The sequence below is a fragment of the Myxocyprinus asiaticus genome, chromosome 1, assembly GCF_019703515.2.
Source record: "Myxocyprinus asiaticus isolate MX2 ecotype Aquarium Trade chromosome 1, UBuf_Myxa_2, whole genome shotgun sequence".
In the NCBI taxonomy this organism is placed as follows: Eukaryota; Metazoa; Chordata; class Actinopteri; order Cypriniformes; family Catostomidae; genus Myxocyprinus; species Myxocyprinus asiaticus.
The window spans coordinates 55,027,781-55,049,151 of NC_059344.1; the positions used below are offsets into that span (position 1 = coordinate 55,027,781).

Genomic DNA, 21,371 nt, shown 5'->3' on the forward strand with positions numbered 1-21,371 from the left:
TGAATCCATTAATGGAAAACATATGTATCATAGTAGAGGTGTATTCAAGTCACTGTTCTGTGTGAATTGCATTTTTAATGTATTTTTGTATAACTTAATATTTCTAAAAAATGAGTGACGTCATTGAACCACATATTTAAGTCTAACAATTTAAAGAATAAATTCTGATAAGACGCACAGTGATGTGAAACAGTTACCAGAAAGGTTCTGCGCGTGAAGCTCTGCAGGCTGTTTCTTTAAGAGTTTTAAAGGTGGGAGAGACCCTCACTGACGCGTGCGCCTGGTATGCAAACATAAATTTAGAAACAACGTGTTCCTTGGGCACAAACATTTGGAGGAAAATATGATGTGTCATGTCTTCATCAGAAACTTTTTCGCCATTGCCAGTACGTCTATAGGAGAGGTAGGAGGCTAGGCGCGTCCAGTGGACATTTGGCTCCCGTTCACTCCAAACCGCGAGGAATTGAATTGAGCCCGGCGAAACTGTCAGACGAAGGAAACATGAAGAGAACAGAGCTGTTTATTCTCATGTGCTGCCTGTGCTGGTTTAAGGTAAGACAACATTACATAAAACTGTCCTTGAACATTTACTTGAGCATTTACTCTTTCTGTTGTGTGTTTGTAAGTTAAGGTGATGATGAGGATGACATCATGTGATAGTGTGTAGGAATTTCCCTACTAATATTTACGCACCTGTCATATGGTCATTCTATTGTCATTTTATTGTCAATGTATGACACATACAGGCAAAATGTTTTAAAAAATTGGTCAAAGGCTTTGGAATTTAAAAGTATGAGTATAGTCCAAATATATATATTTCAAAAGGTCAGCTTTGTCATCACTTAACATGGTGACATCATCTCCTTATTGTGGGCTGGGTTGGAAAACATCAGGTAATATGTTAATTGTATCAACAATTGAAAAAGTACATTACCTTTGGTGTTGCAGCAGAAAAAGAAGTGCTACAGTATGTGCCTCTGTGTAATCACATGAATGAATGATCTGTCAGTATTTCTTTTACTGAAAGGCTTTATGGGGTTTTCTAGACTCTGGGAGAGCAATGGAGTTCAATCAAGGTCTGTTAACCAGTTTTGCAGCTCAAGTGGTCAATATTGACTTTTTTGTCTACTTTCATGTACATTTTAAACCACCTAAAACATGAGCACAGATTATATTTTTTTGTTATGAAGTACTTGGTTTACATGTTGGGTTTTTTTTTATGGATCATTTGTCAGATTTACCCAAGGAAACATGAACGTCTAAGTGCTGTCATGGTTTTGCTCTGGATTAAGACATAGAACATTTGATGATGAACACACGCCACTAATAAGCACTTGCTAAATACCACGGGCAGGGGAAGATTTAGATTGCGGTCTGTTAGAAGGCCAAGGAGTGTCTGTCAGTCTCATTAAAAGATGATATGTTTTCTCAGACAACTGGACGACACCAGGTCTGCTGCTTCCTATCTTGGTCTGTTGTCGTGGCTACTCCACACCTTCCCTTGCATGAGAGGGAAATAACCTCCTGAGGGAGTTTAAATAAGTACTGGTACTTAATGTCCTAAACATCCCAATCCAGATCAGTTTTGTTTATCTTTCTGGAAATGAATCAGACTCTTACTGGGCTGTGGTTAACTGATCCTACATCAGCTGCAAAAGGCAATGATGGATTAGAACAGAAGTTTCGGATGGACAGTACTCGCTGCTACAACCTTATATCTTTTGGCTCATGCTCTGTAAGTCTGCTGTTGTACCTCTTGTGCGATTGAGGTGGCACTACTGATAAATGATGCTGGCTGTAGTTGGTGGAAGTCCAAATATTGATGCTTCATGCTATAAAAATGTTCAGTGTTGCTGAAAATGTGACCAAATAAAGTAAAGTTTGTCCCTTCCTCCATTATTTACTTTCTTTCTTTCTTTCTTTCTTTCTTTCCATTCTAATTCTCCCACAAGCCACTTGAAAAACAACAATATCCCCCACTGTAGCTTTGCCCTGTGTGGGTCGTCATTCAAGCGTGCAGCCTCCCTTCTTTTGACACTTTCTTTTTATCCTTCTGTCCTCATAAAGAGCCAGTGCTGGAGAGGAGCCGCACTGCTTAGCTATCAGCAGGCCAGGGAATACTGAGTGCTGTGTGTTTATGTGTTTGTGTGTGTGTGGGATAGATTAACTGTCTGTTTTTGTGTGAGGCTGTCACTTTACTCATAGGTCCCTGTGGAGCAAATAGAAGCTTCTTTGTTGTTGACATAATAATGTTCTCTTAGTGATTCCCTGCTGGACTTGTTGACCTCATGATTGTAAGTTCTTGCACTCCCCATATTAAGGCAAATCTTGGCAACTCTATCACTATCAGACCAAAGCCCTCACTTAAAAGCTGGATCTGAGAGTGGGTAATGGGGGCACCACAGCTTGTGTCTTCAATGGTATTATGGCATCCCTTTCTTTTCCATGGTCAACAAGCTCACAGTAAAAATACTTTTGACACATAATTGGCTCATAGAAGGCACTTGAAAAGAACGAGATCAATGTTTGTTGGTTTTTCTTTTTGTAAACCTTTCGTAAGAATGCTACAGTATGCTTGACCAAGAATTTACTAAGGCTGCAACTAATGATTATTTTTTCAATTGATTAATCTGTCGATTATTGTTTCGATTAGTCAATTAATCTAATGATTTTTATTTATTTTTATTTTTTCATAAATCTTTGATTAGTCAATTAATCCTTTGGTTAACTTACAAATAAAAAAAATAACTGTAATTCTGGCATTAAACGTTTTATTCAAACATTTTCTCATAAAAATACTTACTTTACAAATAAAAAATTCCAAACATAAAATAAAGTGCCAAGAATTAAAAGGCATTTATCAGTAATACAAATGTCCATGAGTCCAACATAAATTAAGCCCAACATAAATAGTGCACACACACAAAAAAAGATTGTAGGGCATCATTCACTTTAAAGACTGTCCATATGTCCAGCATACAGTGGCATCCTTTTTATGGAAACAATCTTGCACACAGCTTTTCCTCTTCCTGAGACACAAAAAGACACACAAAATAAAATCAGTGGCATATTTTAACATGATAATGATAATAATACTATTCATCACAAAAGTTAAGATTTATGCAGTGTAGTCCTAATTAGGAAAGTGTTGTTTACTATATTCTGCCATTAGTTACCGTGAATAATGTTGAGTATGATTTACTTCAGTGGCTAGTGCCAATTGTAATCGGAAATGCACTTGTATTATTTATTTGCAAAATGTTGTTTAGACTTAGAGTAACTGTAGCATGGGGGGCGTGGTCATGTGTCGGTCTGTGGGAGAGAGTAAGGTTCATAATTATCTCTAACACCTGTCTCTCATTATAGTGATGGTGGAGGGAGACTTAAAAGGCATGCCAGAGCATCAGAGAGGGAGAGAGTGACCAGAAAGCTACAGCAGACAGAGCTTCTGAGAGTGTTACATTTACATTTATAACGACGTTTACCGTCATATGTGTGTGTGTGTGTGTGGAAAAACAGCAAATTAAAGAGACGGACCTTGAATCTGCTTCGTTGTCTCCTGACTCCTCCATTGCCCAAACTAAGAGCTCTGCTACAGTAACGTTAATGTAAATCTACATCGTTTAGTTTCATAGGTGTATATGCGCATAAACAAACAGCTTACAACTTGCAAACGCACAGGAAAGCGGCGTTGCCATACTAGCCATTAGCATATGCTCTAGGGAGTCTTCGTTGAGTTTTTGTGTGAAACTTGACAGATAAGGAGGCAATGACAACTCCCAGGCACTGGCTACCAACCAACAATCCGACAAAACTCACTGTAATAGTCCAAATACTTACGCTGCTTTCTCGTCGTTTGAGGTCGAAGAGCCCCAGGATGTTTTCTTTTGAGATGCTCATGCATAGCACTTGTATTGCTATGGTAGGCCATTTCACTTTTACAAAGCATACAGAGCACCAATCTATTAGGTCTCTGTTTAAAAAATTCCCACACTTTTGATGATCGGGTTTGAGCTTTTTGGGATAAAGTCTCATTTTCAGCATGCCCGGGAGCTGGAGCCGCCATCATTGGGGATCAATGTAAACAGTGTGACGCATCGGCGCATTCCACGCAAATCAATGTATTTATGTAATCGACATCATCGATTACATCCACATCGTTCCGGCCCTAGAATTTACCTTTTCTGAAAAATTATCGACAGGACATGAACAGTAAATTGCTTTTATCTGTTGTAAATATTCCCTGTTGCAAAAAATAAATCACAGCCGTGGAGACATTTTCCAACAGCTGATATGACAAAGGAAATAAATTGAACAACCTTTTTACAACAATGACAGGTCTAGATGGGGCCTCACCTGTAATGTAGTGGGTAGTATACAGGTACATGTATACTATGTAAGATGTTGATGAGATTTTTGTTTTGTGTTGTTCAACATCAAGATTTTAATTTAAAAACTATTTTAAAGGAATATTCCAGGTTTGATACAAGTTAAGCTCAACTGACAGCATTTGTGGCATATTGTTGATAACTAAAAAAATCAATTTCGACACATCCTTCCTTTTTCTTTTAAAAAGCAAAAATCAAGGTTACAGTGAGGCACTTACAATGGAAGTGAATGTGGCCAATTTTTGGAGGCTTTAAAATCAGAAATATGAAGCTTATAATTTTATAAAAGCACTTGCATTAATTCTTCTGTTAAAAAAGATGACGCCGCAGATGGCTGCTTTGTTGTGGAGCTCTCTAGCATTTTTGTTACTTTTGTTTGTCTGTCATGTTTTTTGTCACTCTTTCCCGATCAGTTTCCCGAGGGATGAACTGCTGAATATTCGGCAGAGCATACCTGATAATGTTTTGCCGGTGTTTGACTATTCAGACGTTTTATTAGACATCTTAGTTGGAGGCACAGCCATGCTCTACAAGCGATCCAAAAGACGCACGTGAGGGAAGCAAGCCGGCACGCTTGTGAAGCTTCCTCAACACGGATTTAGGACTCCACTGCCGATTGTTCATCTGGCGAATGTCCGTTCCCTCGCCAGCAAAATGGATGAACTGCTTCTGCTCACTCAAACAAATAAGGACTTTTCTAACTCTGTGTTTCACGGAAACCTGGCTGAGTGAAGCCATCCTGTACAGTGCGTTACATCTGCAGGGCTTTCAGCTGTTCAGAGCGGATCGCAATGCAGAGTTATCGGGGAAAACAAGAGGCTGTGGAACATGTTTTTACATCAACGAAAGTGGGTGTACAGATGTAACAGCATTGAAGAAGATGTACTGTCCTAAGAGTGGTGGTGGCGGCATAGTGGACTAAAGCACTGAACTGGTAAGCAGAAGGTTGTTGGTTCGATCCTCACAGCCACCACCATTGTGTCCTTGAACAAGGCACTTAACTTCATGTTGCTCCAGGGGGATTGTCCCTGTAATAAGGGCACTGTAAGTCGCTTTGGATAAAAGCGTCTGCCAAATGCATAAATGTACATGTAAATGTAATTTAAAGGCACTCTTCATCAACTATAAGCCTTTCTACTCATTGCGGGAGTTTTCCTCTTTTATTCTGGTGAGTGTTTATATCCCACCATAAGCATGCATGAATGCAGCATTGAAAAAGCTGGCTGATCACATCACAGACACAGAGCAACAACACACTCTTATCATTATTCTGGGAGATTTTAATAAAGATAACCTCACCTGTGAACTGCCAAAATACAAACAACACATCACATGCCCCACCAGAGAAAGAAATATATTGGACCACTGCTACACCACTGTAAAGAATGCATATCGCTTTGTCCCACGTGCAGCTTCAGGACTCTCTGATACAAGCCTGCTTTGACTGCACTGATTGGAATGTTTTTGAGGCTGCAGCCACAGACCTGAACAAGCTCACAGATACTGTGACATCATATATTAGTTTCTGTAAGGATATGTGCATCCCTACTAGGACATTTTTATCATTCAATAACAATAAACCATGGTTTACAGGAAAACTCAGATAGCTTCGTCATGCCAAAGAGGATGCTTACAGAAGTGGGGATAAAACATTGTACAACCAGGCCAGGAACACACTTACTAAGGAAATCAGAGTGGCTAAAAGAAGCTACTCTGAAAGGCTGAAATACCAGTTTTCAGCCAACGATCCTGCATCTGTGTGGAAAGGCCTAAAAAGTATCATCAAGTACAAGACACCTCCCCCTCGCTCTGTAGAGTCAACTAATGGCTGATGAACTGAATGTGTTTTACTGCAGGTTTGAAAAGCCCAGTCTCACACCCCTCCCCCACTCTGATCTTTACTTCACACACACACACACCAACACCTCCTGGAACCCCACTCCTCCCCCCACCCTGCTACTCAATCTGCACTATGATCTGTGAGGAGGATGTGTGCCGGGTCTTTCAGAAACAAAAGACTAGGAACGCTTCAGGCACAAATGGGTGTTTCACCTGCCTGTCTGAAAGTCTGCGTTGACCAACTGGCCCCCATCTTCACACAGATATTCAATAGATCACTGGAGCAGTGTGAAGTTCCCTGCTGCTTCAAATGCTCCACAGTCATTTTGGTCCCCAAAAGCCCCAAAATCACAGGACATAATGACTACAGACCTGTCGCTCTCACATCTGTGGTCATGAAGTCATTTGAGAGACTGGTTTTGGCCTACCTGAGAGACATCACTGGACCCCTGCTGGACCCCCTTCAGTTTGCTTACCAAGGAAACAGGTCTGTGGATGATGCTGTCAATATGACACTGCATTATATCCTGAAACACCTCGACAGACCTGGGACTTATGCAAGGATCCTATTTGTGGACTTCAGTTCAGCCTTCAATACAATCATGCCTGATCTTCTCTCAACCAAACTGACCCAGCTCTCTCTGCCCACCCCAATCTGTCGATGGATCACCAGCTTTCAGACAGATAGGCAGCAGCTAGTGAGCTGGGAAAACTCACATCCGGGACCCTCACTATTAGCACTGGTGCTCCTCAGGGATGCATTCTCTCTCCACTGCTCTTCTCCCTGTACATGAATGACTGCACTGCAAAAGACCCACTGTCAAGCTCCTGAAGTTTGCAGACGACACCACGGTCATCGGCCTCATCTGTGATGATGACGAGTCTGCATACAGACGGGAGGTTAATCAGCTGGCTATCTGGTGTGGTCACAAGAACCTTGAGCTGAACATGCTCAGAACAGTGGAGATGATAGTGGACTTCAGGAGAAATCCCCCCCCACCACCACCATCCTGAACAGCACTGCGGCAGCAGTGGAGTCATTCAGGTTCCTGGGCTCTACCATCTCTCAGGACCTGAAGTGAGACACCCACATAGACTCAATTGTGAAAAAGGCTCAGCAGAGGTTGTACTTCCTTCGCCAGCTGAGGGAGTTCAGCTGCTGACACCGTTCTACTCGGCCGTCATTGAGTCTGTCCTGTTTACATCTATAAAGGTCTGGTTTGGTTCAGCCACCAAATCAGACAGATGGAAATTACAACATACAGTCACGACTGCTGAGAGGATTATTGGTGCCCCCCTGCCCACCCTCCAAGACCTGTACGTCTCCAGAGTGAGGAAACATGCAGGTAGAATCACTCTGGACCCCACACACCCTGTCCACTCTTTCTTTGAACTGTTGCCCTCTGGCTGGTGCTACAGAGCACTGAGCACCAGGATATCCAGGTTTTTAAGAACAGTTTTTACCCTCAGGCCATTTTCCTCATGAACAGTTAAACTGCCTCAGGACTCCCCCATAGTGCAATAATGTAAATACATATCTCATGTACATATGTAAATTCACATATTTAATTCAATAACTGTACATACCCCTACCTTGCACATACAGTTGTGCTCAAAAGTTTGCATACCCTTGGAGAATTGGAAATATATGTGCCATTTTTAAAGAAAACATGAGTGAGCAGGCAAAACACATTTCTTTTATTTCTTATTCATATTCAACTGTAGGTTATAACAGAATGGCACAATCATAAAACAAAACATGGCAACAGTGAAAAAAATGAAATGACCCCTGTTCAAAAGTCTGCATACCCTTAGTTCTTAATACTGTGTATTGCCCTCTTTAGCATCAATGACAGTGTGCAGTCTTTTGTAATAGTTGTCTATGAGGCCCCAAATTCTTGCAGGTGGTATAGCTGCCCATTCGTCTTGGCATAATGCCTCCAGGTCATGCAAAGTCTTTGGTCCTCTTGCATGAACCGCACGTTTGAGATCTCCCCAGAGTGACTCAATGATATTAAGGTCAGGAGACTGTGTTGGCCACTCCAGAACCTTCACTTTTTTCTGCTGTAACCACTGGAGGGTCAACTTGGCCTTGTGCTTAGGGTCATTGTCCTGCTGGAAAGTCCAAGAGTGTCCCATGCGCAGCTTTCGTGCAGAAGAATGCAAATTGTCTGCCAGTATTTTCTGATAACATGCTGCATTCATCTTGCCATCAATTTTCACAAGATTCCCCGTGCCTTTAGAGCTCACACACCCCCAAAACATCAGTGAGCCACCACCATGCTTCACAGTGGGGATGGTATTCTTTTCACTATAGGTCTTGTTGACCCCTCTCCAAACATAGCGCTTATGGTTGTGACCATAAAGCTCTATTTTGGTCTCGTCGCTCCAAATTACAGTGTGCCAGAAGCTGTGAGGCGTGTCAAGGTGTTGTCGGGCATATTGTAACTGGGCTTTTTTGTGGCATTGGCACAGTAAAGGATTCTTTCTGGCAACTCGACCATGCAGCTCATTTTTGTTCAGGTATCGTCGTATTGAGCTCCTTGAAACAACCACACCGTCTTTTTCCAAAGCAGCCTGTATTTCTCCTGAGGTTACCTGTGGGTTTTTCTTTGTATCCCGAACAATTCTTTTGGCAGTTGTGGCTGAAATCTTTCTTGGTCTACCTGACCTTGGCTTGCTATCAAGAGATCCCTGAATTTTCTACTTCTTAATAAGTGATTGAACAGTACTGGCTGGCATTTACAAGGCTTTGGATATCCTTTTCCATCTTTATAAAGTTCCATTACCTTGTTATGCAGGTCTTTTGACAGTTCTTTTCTGCTCCCCATTGCTCAGTATCTAGCCTGCTAAGTGTATCCAAGTGAGAGCTAACAAACTCATTGACTATTTATACACAGACACTAATTGCAATTTAAAAAGCCACAGGTGTGGGAAATTAACCTTTAATTGCCATTTAAACCTGTGTGTGTCATCTTGTGTGTCTGTAACAAGGCCAAATATTCAAGGGTATGTAAACTTTTGATCAGGGCTATTTGGGTGATTTCTGTTATCATTATGATTTTAAAAAGGAGCCAAACAACTATGTGATGATAAATGGCTTCATATGATAACTATCCTTAAAAGACAGTTTTTTTGCATGATCAGTCATATTTTCAAAATCAATGCCAAAATTTCACAATTTCTGCCAGGGAATGCAAAATTTTGAGCAAAACTGTACATTACCACTTGCACATGTACATATGCCATTCTGTTATATGTCCTGTTATTTGTATGTGTATTTATACTCTTACCTTCTTTTATATTCTGTCTCACTGTAATGTTCTGTGTGCACTTGTTTCTCCTATCACCAAACAAAATTCCTTGTGTACATGAGAACACTTGGCAATAAAGCTCATTCTGATTCTGAAATTCGTGTATTATTCGAGCTGTAAACTTTTTAAAGGTTTAAATGGTCATTTTTATAGCCATTTTAGGTTTTGTTGACATTACATCGTTATGGCAACAAAGGTTTAAAATGTACTATAGCTTTAAACAAAAAAGGTTAGGAAGTGATTTTATCACACTAAAATAATTTTTACACTCATATCCTTTGTCTTGTGGCTGTACATTTGAAACAGTGAGTATTTTAACGTAAAAAAAATTGCCTCCCTTTCACTTCCATTGTAAGTGCTTGTTTTAAAGAAAAGGAGGGACAAATCAAATACAATTTTTGTGGTGATTAATATTATGCCACAAATGCTGTCAATTGAGCTTAACTTGCACAGAACCCAGAGTATTCCTTTAACGTATAGGTAAAGTGTATATTTGAGGTGTTGTGGCTGGTCACCACGTTTTTCAACGTGTTTAAATACCTTTTTGTTTTTAGTAGTTAATTTGAATTTTTAAAAGTACAAATTCCATGTAGTCTCTCAGTTATTGAGGTCATAAAACTGCATGTATAATAATTGTATTTTTTTTTTAAATGAGCAAAATGCTGTTTAAATAGTTTTAGATGGTGTACAACATGTCTCACCATAAGACAGAAAAGTATTTAATGTTGGCCTAATTGAGAAATTAAATTTTTTTTTTTTTTTTTTTTTAATGTTAGAGTCCAACTTCTAAATTGAGCTTTAGTTGTGTTATCTGATTCTGCAGTTTGTTTCCACATTTATTTGAAGGACCCACCAGGAGATGGCTTTGAATATAAACATCATTATTCACTCCTCAGTTCCTATGTGCCAGATGCCCCAGACTACCTGCTTAAACCTTGCTCAGTCCCATCTAATGTCCTGTTTGTTTTCAAGTTGTTTTTTTTTTTTTTGTGTGTGTGAACAGAGTCATTATGGGACAGGGAGTGGTATGCCCAAGCTTACAAGAATCAGAATGCTTTGGCTCTGTGCTGACTGTTTTCTGGTTTATAATGAAAGGGAAATGCCCAGGATTTTAACTGCTGATGTAATGATTATCTGTTAGAGAGAGAGAGAGAGAGAGAGAGAGGAGCATTATCCTTATGGGATTGAAAAATACATTGGAATTATTTGCATAACTTTTGATTGGCTCAGTGAAGCATGATCCATGCAAAACAGATTTTGTGACTTATACACAATTGAAACATAATTACTTTCACAAGCTTTTAGAGATCTTGAAGACAGTTTGGCAAACGCAGCCTTTTCCAATATTGCTGTCTGGCCTTAAAGATTGCATGTTAAGCAATAACAAAGACATTGTGACACAGTCTTTTTATTTCCTTCAAAGTGAATTAATGTGAATGCTCTCCCAGAAGCAGGGCCCCCCGATCCTATTATCTAAGTTGAGATCTACATAATCTATTTTCATTGATTTAAGTCTCTTTTAATACCTGTTCTGTTATTTACAGATTAATTGAAACACAGCAAGGATGTGGTAAAGAAACCACTCTACCCAAACATGGCTGAACAGCCACTGTTCTTAAAGAGACAGTACCATTTTAACATTTGTTAAACAGAGCGTAAACTCAAAATTATGCATACAAAAAAACAAAAAAACAAGCATGTAACAAAATGTTTGATAAACGTGTAAACGTGCATATAAACTCAGCAAAAAAAAGTCCCTTTTTTCAGGACACTTATTTTAAAGATCATTTTGTAAAAATCCAAATAACTTTACAGATCTTTATTGTAAAGGGTTTAAACAGTGTTTTTCATGCTTGTTCAATGAACCATGAATATGCACCTGTGGAATGGTCGTTAAGACACTAACAGCATACTGATGGTAGGCAATTAAGGTCACAGTTATAAAAACTTAGGACACTAAAGAGACCTTTCTACTGACTCTGAAAACACCAAAAGAAAGATGCCCAGGGTCCCTGCTCATCTGCGTGAACGAGCCTTAGGCATGCTGCAGATTTGCCAGGGCAATAAATTGCAATGTCCGTACTGAGAGACGCCTAAGACAGCGCTACAGGGAGACAGGAAGGACAGCTGATTGTCCTCACAGTGGCAGACCACGTGTAACAACACCTGCACAGGATCGGTACATCTGAATATCACACCTGCGGGACAGGTACAGGATGGCAACACCAACTGCCCGAGTTACACCAGGAACGCACAATCCCTCCATCAGTGCTCAGACTGTCCGCAATAGGCTGAGAGAGGCTGGACTGAGGGCTTGTAGGCCTGTTGTCCTTACCAGACATCACTGGCAACAACGTCGCTTATGGGCACAAACCCACCTTCGCTGGACCAGACAGGACTGGTCTGTGCTCTTCACTGACGAGTTGCAGTTTTGTCTCACCAGGGGTGATGGTTGGACTCACGTTTATCGAAGGAATGAGTGTTACACTGAGGCCTGTACTCTGGAGCAGGATCGATTTGGAGGTGGAGGATCCATCATGGTCTGGGGCGGTGTGTCACAGCATCATCGGACTGAGCTTGTGGTTATTGCAGGCAACCTCAACGCTGTGCATTACAGGGAAGACATCCTCCTCCCTCATGTGGTACCCTTCTTGCAGGCTCATCCTGACATGACCCTTCAGCATGACAATGCCCACCAGCCATACTGCTCGTTCTGTGCGTAGTTTCCTACAAGACAAGAATGTCAGTGTTCTGCCATGGCCAGCGAAGACCCCGGATCTCAATCCAATTGAGCACATCTGGGACCTGTTGGATCGGAGGGTGAGGGCTAGGGCCATTCCCCCCAGAAATGTCTGGGAACTTGCAAGTGCCTTGGTGGAAAAGTGGGGTAACATCTCACAGCAAGAACTGGCAAATCTGGTGCAGTCCATGAGGAGGAGATGCACTGCAGTACTTAATGCAGCTGGTGGCCCCACCAGATACTGACTGTTACCCTTTGTTCAGGGACACATTATTCCGTTTCTGTTAGTCACATGTCTGTGAAACTTGTTCAGTTTATGTCTTAGTTGTTGAATCTTTTTATGTTCATACAAATATTTACACATGTTAAGTTTGCTAAAAATAAAAGCAGTTGAAAGTGATAGGACGTTTCCTTAAATGGGCAATAATACATTATGAAATATTTTATCTTCATCAAGCACTTTAAATATTGAAGAATTTAACAAATAGGCTCATACATCATCTACACATGGGTTTGGTGAAACTTGGCAAAGAGTTCAGGTAGTTCTGGCTTGCGCTTCCATATCTTTTCTAACTCATCTGAATGATGGGGTGCGTTCCATTCAGAAGTGATCATCTCTACACCCTATTTTGAGCTACGAGTCTGTTTTGAATGTTCATGATTTTAAAACTTCAGCGGTCAAAACTTAAACACGTGCCCTCTTAAACACGCGCCCTTTAATCTGTTTTAAGATTCTTTCTTTCTTTCTTTCTTTCTGTAAGACCTGTAATTTTTTAAACTTCAAGCATTTAAAACTATTTCAGACAAGGTTTTGTCAAACCATAGTGATATGATAGTTTGTCTTGACAAACTTTATGTATCTAGTTTAATCAGTTATTTTGTCCCACACAAAATAAAATATCAATATCTTCTGTTTCCCAACCACATAAGCCAAGTAATTTTTTGTAATGTAGGGCAACCATGCAGTTATAGCAATGAATGGTATAATAAACGTTTTTTTTCGACAGCTCTTTCATACAAAGAATAAAGCTTAATCATATAAAACCTAACATATGAAATAATAATAAAAAAAATTTAATTTTTAAAACGTGTTTAAACATTTTTCTTTAAAATAATGAAATTTTAAGCACATGTTGCTTGAATTCAACAAATACTAATGCCCTCACAGTCACAGGGCCCTGTTGAGGGGGCCTTGAATAAGCTGTGGAGCCCACATATTTAAGCATAAATAAACATTTGTTTTACAAGTTGATGGGCTGCGAGACCTTGCAGCCTAGGGCCCCCCTGGGCCCCTCGTAGTGAAGGGCCCCTGTTCACTGGCCCCATTGGCCCGGTCCAAAATTCACATATGCCCAGAAGCGTGATGCCAACAGCAGATTTTTTTTTTTTTTTGCTGTGTGAAGACGACCTGTCATGTCCCACTATTGCCCAGCAGAGGGCGTTAAAACAATAGATGACTCTAGAAAGGTTACCATGATGAAAGACACATGACAAAGCCTGCGAAAATGAAAATAATGAAGACTATGTTTAGAATGGAATACTAGCTTAATGAATACTGCCCAATATACATTGAATGCTACCTACTGTTGTTTTTTATTATTTAAATAGTAAGTGAAGCAGTAGGCCTTATTCCCTGTTTCAAACAGTGGTATGCCACATTATTGTCATATGACCTCATCATGTTGCATAAAGAATTTTGTAGAATTATGTAGTAGGTCATCTGGGTATTCAATGCATACAGAGAATTTGCACACTGTGCACAGTATGCTTCCTATGTATTGCAGCCTTTGTAAGAGCAGTATAGTATGAGTGTTCTGTGAGTGTTGCCATAGATTCAGATGGTTATTAGAGAGACTCCAAGATCAGACAGACAGAGGCATTTTCCACCTTCTGTTCTTTATCATTATCTAATCATCAGAAAATGTCCACTGTCTTTCCTTCCTTTTTGAGCAGCACCACATTTGCCGTTATTATTTGTTGTGGCCAGGCGTAGAGTCGCACATGAAAGTGCTGGCAGCTGGCATCTCCTGCATGAATGAAATGATTTATCTTCAGAGAGTAATCGTACTTTCCGTTATTATTGTGTTATGCTTTTTCTTCTTCTTATCTCCATCCTTATTGCGTGTTTGTGGATGGAAGTTCAAAATGGCAAAGAGTGGTGAACTGAAACAGTGAAGGAACATTTGAAAGAAATCAAATGGGGACAGATTCAGCTACAGTGAATCCCATTATTGTTCACATCCTGAGCTGAACTTTAGTCCTTTCAAAAAATAAAAAAGAGATTATATGTGTGCAGTTATGCACCTGATTGTGCTTACCCTTCTAATTAGGGTGATGCACAAGGTTTTGGGAAATGTCATCAGTGCAATTGGTGTGCAATGAGGAGACAAATTAACCCCACATACCAGTAGAGGAAAGGAAGAATGAAAGACCTGGCACACTGCATTGATTAGTGGTAAGAGGTCAGCAAAAAAATAGTGCAGATGGATAAAAAAAAAATGAAAAGAAAGATTCACGATCTCGATATCGATTCTTAAATTCCAAGATTGATCTTTTACTCTATGTGCAACACTCCACTATAATGAGAGGAATTCAGTAGGGCTGCTCCCAACCAAAGATTTTCCTAGTCGACTAGTAGGCATTAATTTATGCCATTAATCGACTAGTCGCACGTTTATTAACCATCAGAAAATGGTTTGAGTTCCAGGGCTGAGAAAGAATGTTATAATTAACATTGCTAACACTGTTCTACATTACAGAGAAATATTAAACGTAATAATGAGCCTTTAAAATATACATTTTAAAAGTGCACGCTTGAAGCGAGCCGCAGCCCAGAGGTTGCCGATGTAATTGGATATTGCAACATATATATATATCGTGAAGGAGGGAACAAAACAAATTTATTCACACACATGATGTATTTCCCGGACAACTAAATACCCGACCGGTACAGGATGCACAGATGAAGTAGGTTATTTGCCAGAGAGATGTTGCCCTCACAACTGTTGTAAAACCATCTTTCAAAAAGTTTTTTTTTTTTTTTTTCAATTTCATTTGAATTTTTAGTTAAAATAAATACAAAATAAAGTTCAAAGTTTGAAATTAAGGTGTCTTGCTTTATTGTGTAGGTTTAACCCTAACCCTGCTTAATGAAAATTATGCCATAGTATCACCTATAGTCCAACCAGCGGTAATACCGGTGTTTGTCTGTTTCCTGTGGAGTTGTTTCTGCGACCAACCAACCAATCAAAACTTGGTCGACCAAGACTCTTCCCATCGACTAAGGTTTGGTCGACTATCAGGGGGCAGCCCTAGAATTCACTCGCATTAGCAACCAAATTTTGCACTGTGTGACAAAAATGTACATTGGCAACTGGCTGGAAAATGTTTCGATTTCACTTGCTAGTAATTGTGTAGTACAGTGGTAGAGTATTCAGCAGCAAGATCTTTTCACTGCGTGTTGAGAGTAAAAGTTGTTCCAAATGTGTGTGTGTCTGAAGATGAAATCTAAGTTACCCATTTGTCATTAAATAATGTCTCTTTTAATACATTTTCCGTTTGCTGTAGTCAGCTATTGATTAAAAACAACAACAAAAGAAATATTGAATTCTAATCACAGGTTGGACAGATGAGATAAAGTCGTTCAAGGCTCTCTCATTAACATGCACTCATTTACAGACGCTGTTTACAGAAATGCCCTTTTTCTTAAAGAGACAGTACCTGTGTTCAACAAATCAATGTAAATACCTATCAATAGTACAAATTATGTTGTTATAAAAACTACTAAAATCCAATTCATTTTTGTAATGTACATCGTTAGAAGGTCCCCTGAATAGGTGCCCTAGGAGAGAATTTCTTTCATATGTAAGCAAAAGTGACATTATAACTGAAATACACCCATATGAATCGATATTGAATTGAATCGAATCGAAATCAGAATCGAATCGAGAGCTTGTGAATCAGAATTGAATTGAAACGGGAAATCTGTATCAATACCCAGCACTATTCCCTGCTATACTGTAGATTATGTCAAAAAATGTAGGTCAATGTAGTAGGGTGTCCAAATCCTCACTATTCGTAAAAGAGTTAGGGAGAAATTTGCATCCACTGGACACTGTACTATCCCGTAATGCCTCGGGAGCTGAGGTGACTTCACATTCAAAATTGAATAAAAAAAAAAAGCAGCGGAGAACCGTCAGTCAGGTCAGTCTTTTCAACTGTTAGATGTTATATACAGTATACACTGAGAAAGTTGTTCCTTGTGCTCACATTGTGCTTGTTAGCATTTTGTACAACCAATAGGAAAATCTGTTTTCTGAAATCTTTCTGATTATTTTTGCAATTCCGCTTCATGACGCCAGTGGTGCAGAAATTACACACTTCATAGCGATATGCTGAAGAAATGAATGAAGGTTGACTGTAATCAGTAAAGGAGGGATACATTCTGACATGTGGATGAATGCAGGAAAGTGCTGGGGGGGGGGGGGTGTAAAAGGGCAGTTACGCACTAACAGGGTCACCACGCCTCGCTGCAGTGAACGCTTGCACGGCTAATGATGCTTCCTGTGGTTTGCACATCTGTTGCTTCCCTTTGCATATGCTTTGTGTAAACACTGCTGAGAGAGGTTCAGGTTCACTGTGGCTTACAGTATGCATGCTTACACGTTTTCACACACTTGTGCAATTCCACATTTTTATACTGTATGCATATTTATCTGCTTATTACCAAGTTTTCCATGTATAAAAAACCTTGCTGACATTTAAGAGTGAATGAGAAGCATTATTTGCTTAAGAACCTGTTAAAAAATCATCCGCTCCACATAAGCTAATAGATTTTAAATGGCTAATGACTTTTTAGATTTTAGTTTTAGAAAAGTCTATTTTATTCAAGTCTATCCAACAAACCAACAGTAAAAACAGTCAGGCCAATTACACTGCAAAAAAAGTGTTTCTTTATCAGTAACTTTTGTCTATTTTCTTGAAATAAATATGTAAGCAATTTTAAAACAAGATAAATTTCCTTGAGAAGCAAAGAAAAAAAAAGAAAGATTTATTTTAAGACAATACAAGCTATAAGCTCAATCAACAGCATTTGTGGTATAATGCTGAATACCGCAAAAAAATATTTTGGGGCGCGGGGTAAATGCGTAAATGCTCATGACATGCGGGACGCGGGACAAAGCACACTGATATATTGCTGCACTGATTTAAAAATGTACACTTAAAAACTGATGTCATAAGAGCCCAGTTACAGAATCACCCTGAAAATTACCATCACATTACACAGAAAAGCCAGTGTCCGCATCAAAGCCAAAACGTACCTCAGTGTGCTGCCTTAAGTTGGAGCTGTGATTTTAATCTTGAAATATCAGCTTGTCTTGGTGTTAAATGAAGGCATTGCATGATTGTTTTTTTCACTGTACAAAGCGAAGAAAGTGTTTCACTTTGAAGAGTTTAATGCTACAGCATTGATGACTTGAGTGACAGTCTGTGACAGCACATGCAGCTGTGTGAACTTCCACTCTCGTAAAAGTCCCATTCAATAATCTCTCAATAAATTATGCATTAATTCAAATTAAACCCAGTAATGTAACGACAGGAACGCCGGCCATTGTGAAAAAGTAAAAGTAAACAAATTTCATCAGAAATTTACTTGAGTGAGAGTAAGAAGTATCCACTTTTAAACCTTCTCTAAAAGTAATTTCTTTTCCCCAAAAAGTTACTCAAGTAAATGTAACGGAGTAAATGTAGCGCGTTACGACCCACCTCTGGTGGCCGATATATTATTGACTGATAATCTAATGGAATTGTCACCAATATTTTCACCAATAATTTGTTGTGATTTATTTACTTGCGGCTGAAATTCTCTGACTGCATGTGGCATCTTTCCTTCAGGGAGAGACTCAGACAGTCTCAAGTGACAGTGCAAGTGTGCATACACAGCATGTCTGTGTGAGTGAGAGCCAAGCTCATGTTGCTCTGTGAGGATTATTTAAACATCTCTGCACCTTGTAACATTGTTTTAGGGCTGGTTTTAGTCATCTGCTGTAAGTAGCGATGGCATTTCCCATATTCTATTTGTTTCATTAGGCAATAAACTAAATGCGACAAAAATATGTATGTATGTATGTTACATGACTGCAGTAAAGTTGTTTTTATATTGGATATTTGTTAGACATTCGATCCTTCCTTTAACGTTAATTGGTATGTAATCGCAAAATAGTGGCGGTTCATGCTGGGTGTCGTTCAGATAACACTGTAAATCATAATGGCAAAAGTAATTATGATGTTATTTGATTAAGCATCAAAAGTGAAAAAATATCTAAGAGATACATTATTCCATGAATACATTAAAAAGTGGTTCTTTTTACATGTGTAATGATTATATTGGTGAACAAATTAAGTTAAATTTAGATCATTTTTAATTTTCTTATGATTTATATCCCTGTTATAACGATTTAATGTAAACTGAATGCTTTAATAAAAACAAATCTATTTAAATTTCTGGCTTTTTTACCTAAAGATCTCACATAACCTGCAATGTATTTATACACACCTGCTACATATCTTACAAAAAATATGTTTTTGTGTATTTTTTCTGGATTTTTTTAAATACTAAAGTCCATTTAACTTCTTGTTCGTTTGACCTGATGATGTCACACCACCTGTAATATAGTCACAAATACCTATAATGCATCATACATGACTTGGATATTTGAAATAAGATTTTGTGTATTTTTTATGCATTTTTTTAAACGGTCAAATCCATATAACTTTCTGGTAATGTGACATGATGATGTGACACCATCTGTAATAAATTCACAAACACCTATAATATATTTTACATGACTTGGATTTTGGAAATATGATTTTGTGTATTATGAATTCTTGAAATTTTTAAATCCATATAACTTCCTGGTCATGTGACCTGATGATGACACATCACCTGTAATATAGTCACAAACACCTATATCACATCATACAGTACTTGGATTTTTGAAAAATGATTTTGTGTATTTGTAGAAAATTTTTAAAATGTTAAATCTGTATAACTTCCTGGTCATGTGACCTGATGATGTCACACCATTTGTAATATATTCACAAACACCTATAACACATGTTACATGACTTGGATTTTGGAAATATGATTTTGTGTATTTTTTTTATGTTTTCTCTTTTGTTTTTTGTTTTTTTTGTTTTTTTCAAATCCATATAACTTCCTGGTCATGTGACCTGATGATGTCATGCCACCTGTAATATATTCACAAACACTATACTCACAAACAAAAAACAAAAAAGCACTGAAAACATGTAATGCTCTGAAAGCATTGAAATGTATGTAATTTTCTTCCTTTATTTTTTCTCTCTCTCTGGCAGCTAATGTTAATTTGATTATGTTGATATGTAATACCTCTTGTTCTTGTGGCATTGAATCAATAAAGCATTATAAAAAAAATAAATAAAAAAAAACACTATACTCACAAACACCTATAACACATCTTACACGACTTGGATTTTGGTTTAAAATGTGTATTATTTTTTAATTAATTTTAATTTCTAAAACTTGAACTTATGTTACCAGCATGCCTACCTTAATGAATCGTGGCAATGCTCTTGCACTACCCACTAGGCCACATCTCAGCCTGCTTTGCTGCTATTTAATATGCAGCAATCAACAATTTTAATAAGCAACCATAACATGTAGCTTGATGTGCGAGCATTACACTCCTTGTCCCTCAGTTGAGGAAATGGTGGTTTCGCACCCGCGTCCAACTGTGCGCCTAAAGAGGCGGGGCTGAAACACCATTGTCAATTTTAGAATTGTCGTTATTGTATAAAGGTCTTCAACTAGGTCGTTGAGAAATGAGTTTCCCATAGCGTCAGCGACGCTAGTCTCGTTCCCTTCATCTCAGGGAACTGAGGTTACATGCGTAACTAGATGATTTCCTCTCCCTCTTTTCTATGGCGTTTGAGTGCACTGCAATTGCAGCTGTAACAATTCAACTATTAGGATATGGTATTAGTGTGTAAGTATATAGGTAAGTAGGTAATGAGTCCTAACACATTGTGACTGTTGTCAGTGCAACTACTAAAATTAATATGCACCAAGTCAAAATGTTCAGGAGGATATTTCAAAAACAAAAGATGGGAAGGACTTTTTTATTATTATTATTGTTATTATTATTATTATGGGTAGCATGTGTTTGTGAAAGCATTAGATGTGGTGTGACATCATCAGGTCACATGACCAGGAAGTTATATGTATTTGAACATTTAAAGAAATTCATAAAAAATGCACAAAACCATATTTCTAAAATCCAAGTCGTGTAACGTGTTATAGGTGTTTGTGAATATATTAGAATATATTACAGGTGGTGTGACATCACTAGGTCACATGACCAGGAAGTTATATGGATTTGAACATTTAAAACATTCATAAAAAATACACAAATTCATATTTCCAAAATCCAAGTTATGTAAGATGTGTTATGTGTGTATGAATATATTACAGGTGGCGTGACATCATCAGGTCACATGAACAGGAAGTTACATAGATTTTAAAATTTTAAAAATTCATAAAAAATACACAAAATCATATTTACAAAATCCAAGTCATGTACATTGTGTTATAGGTGTTTGTGAATATATTACAAATGGTGTGACATCATCAGGTCAAATGACCAGGAAGTTATACAGATTTCAAATTTGTTTTAATTAATAAAAAATACACAAAAATCATATTTCCAAAATCCAAGTCGTGTATGATGTGTTACACACTGGCGGTCAAAATTTTGGAATAATGTACAGTTTTTGCTCTTATGGAAAGAAAGTGGTACTTTTATTTACCAAAGCGGCATTCAACTGATCACAATGTATAGTCAGGGCATTAATAACGTGAAAAATTATTACAATTTGAAAAAAATTTCAAAACTACTTAAACTACTTCAAAGAGTTCTCATTAAAAAAACCTCCACGTGCAGCAATGACAGCTTTGCAGATCCTTGGCATTCTAGCTGTCAGTTTTCCAGATAGTCAAGTGACATTTCACTCCACACTTCCTGTAGCACTTGCCATAGATGTGGCTGTCTT

At 38.5% G+C, this 21,371-nt stretch overlaps 1 protein-coding gene across 4 annotated transcripts in view; it reads left to right on the forward strand.

The window, feature by feature from the left end:
• The first annotated feature begins 268 nt into the window (after window positions 1-268).
• Window positions 269-21,371, forward strand: part of LOC127445184 (ADAMTS-like protein 1) — a 215,534-nt gene continuing 194,431 nt past the window's right edge. For 3 of the 4 annotated variants that reach the window (XR_007897944.1, XM_051705083.1, XM_051705092.1), the window contains exon 1: window positions 269-552. Coding sequence is in view for 3 of the 4 variants with exons in the window: in XM_051705083.1 (XP_051561043.1) it covers window positions 502-552 (51 nt within the window). In the remaining variant the exon portion in view is untranslated. The remainder of the gene's footprint in view (window positions 553-21,371) is intronic. The other variant, XM_051705062.1, reaches the window with a different exon arrangement.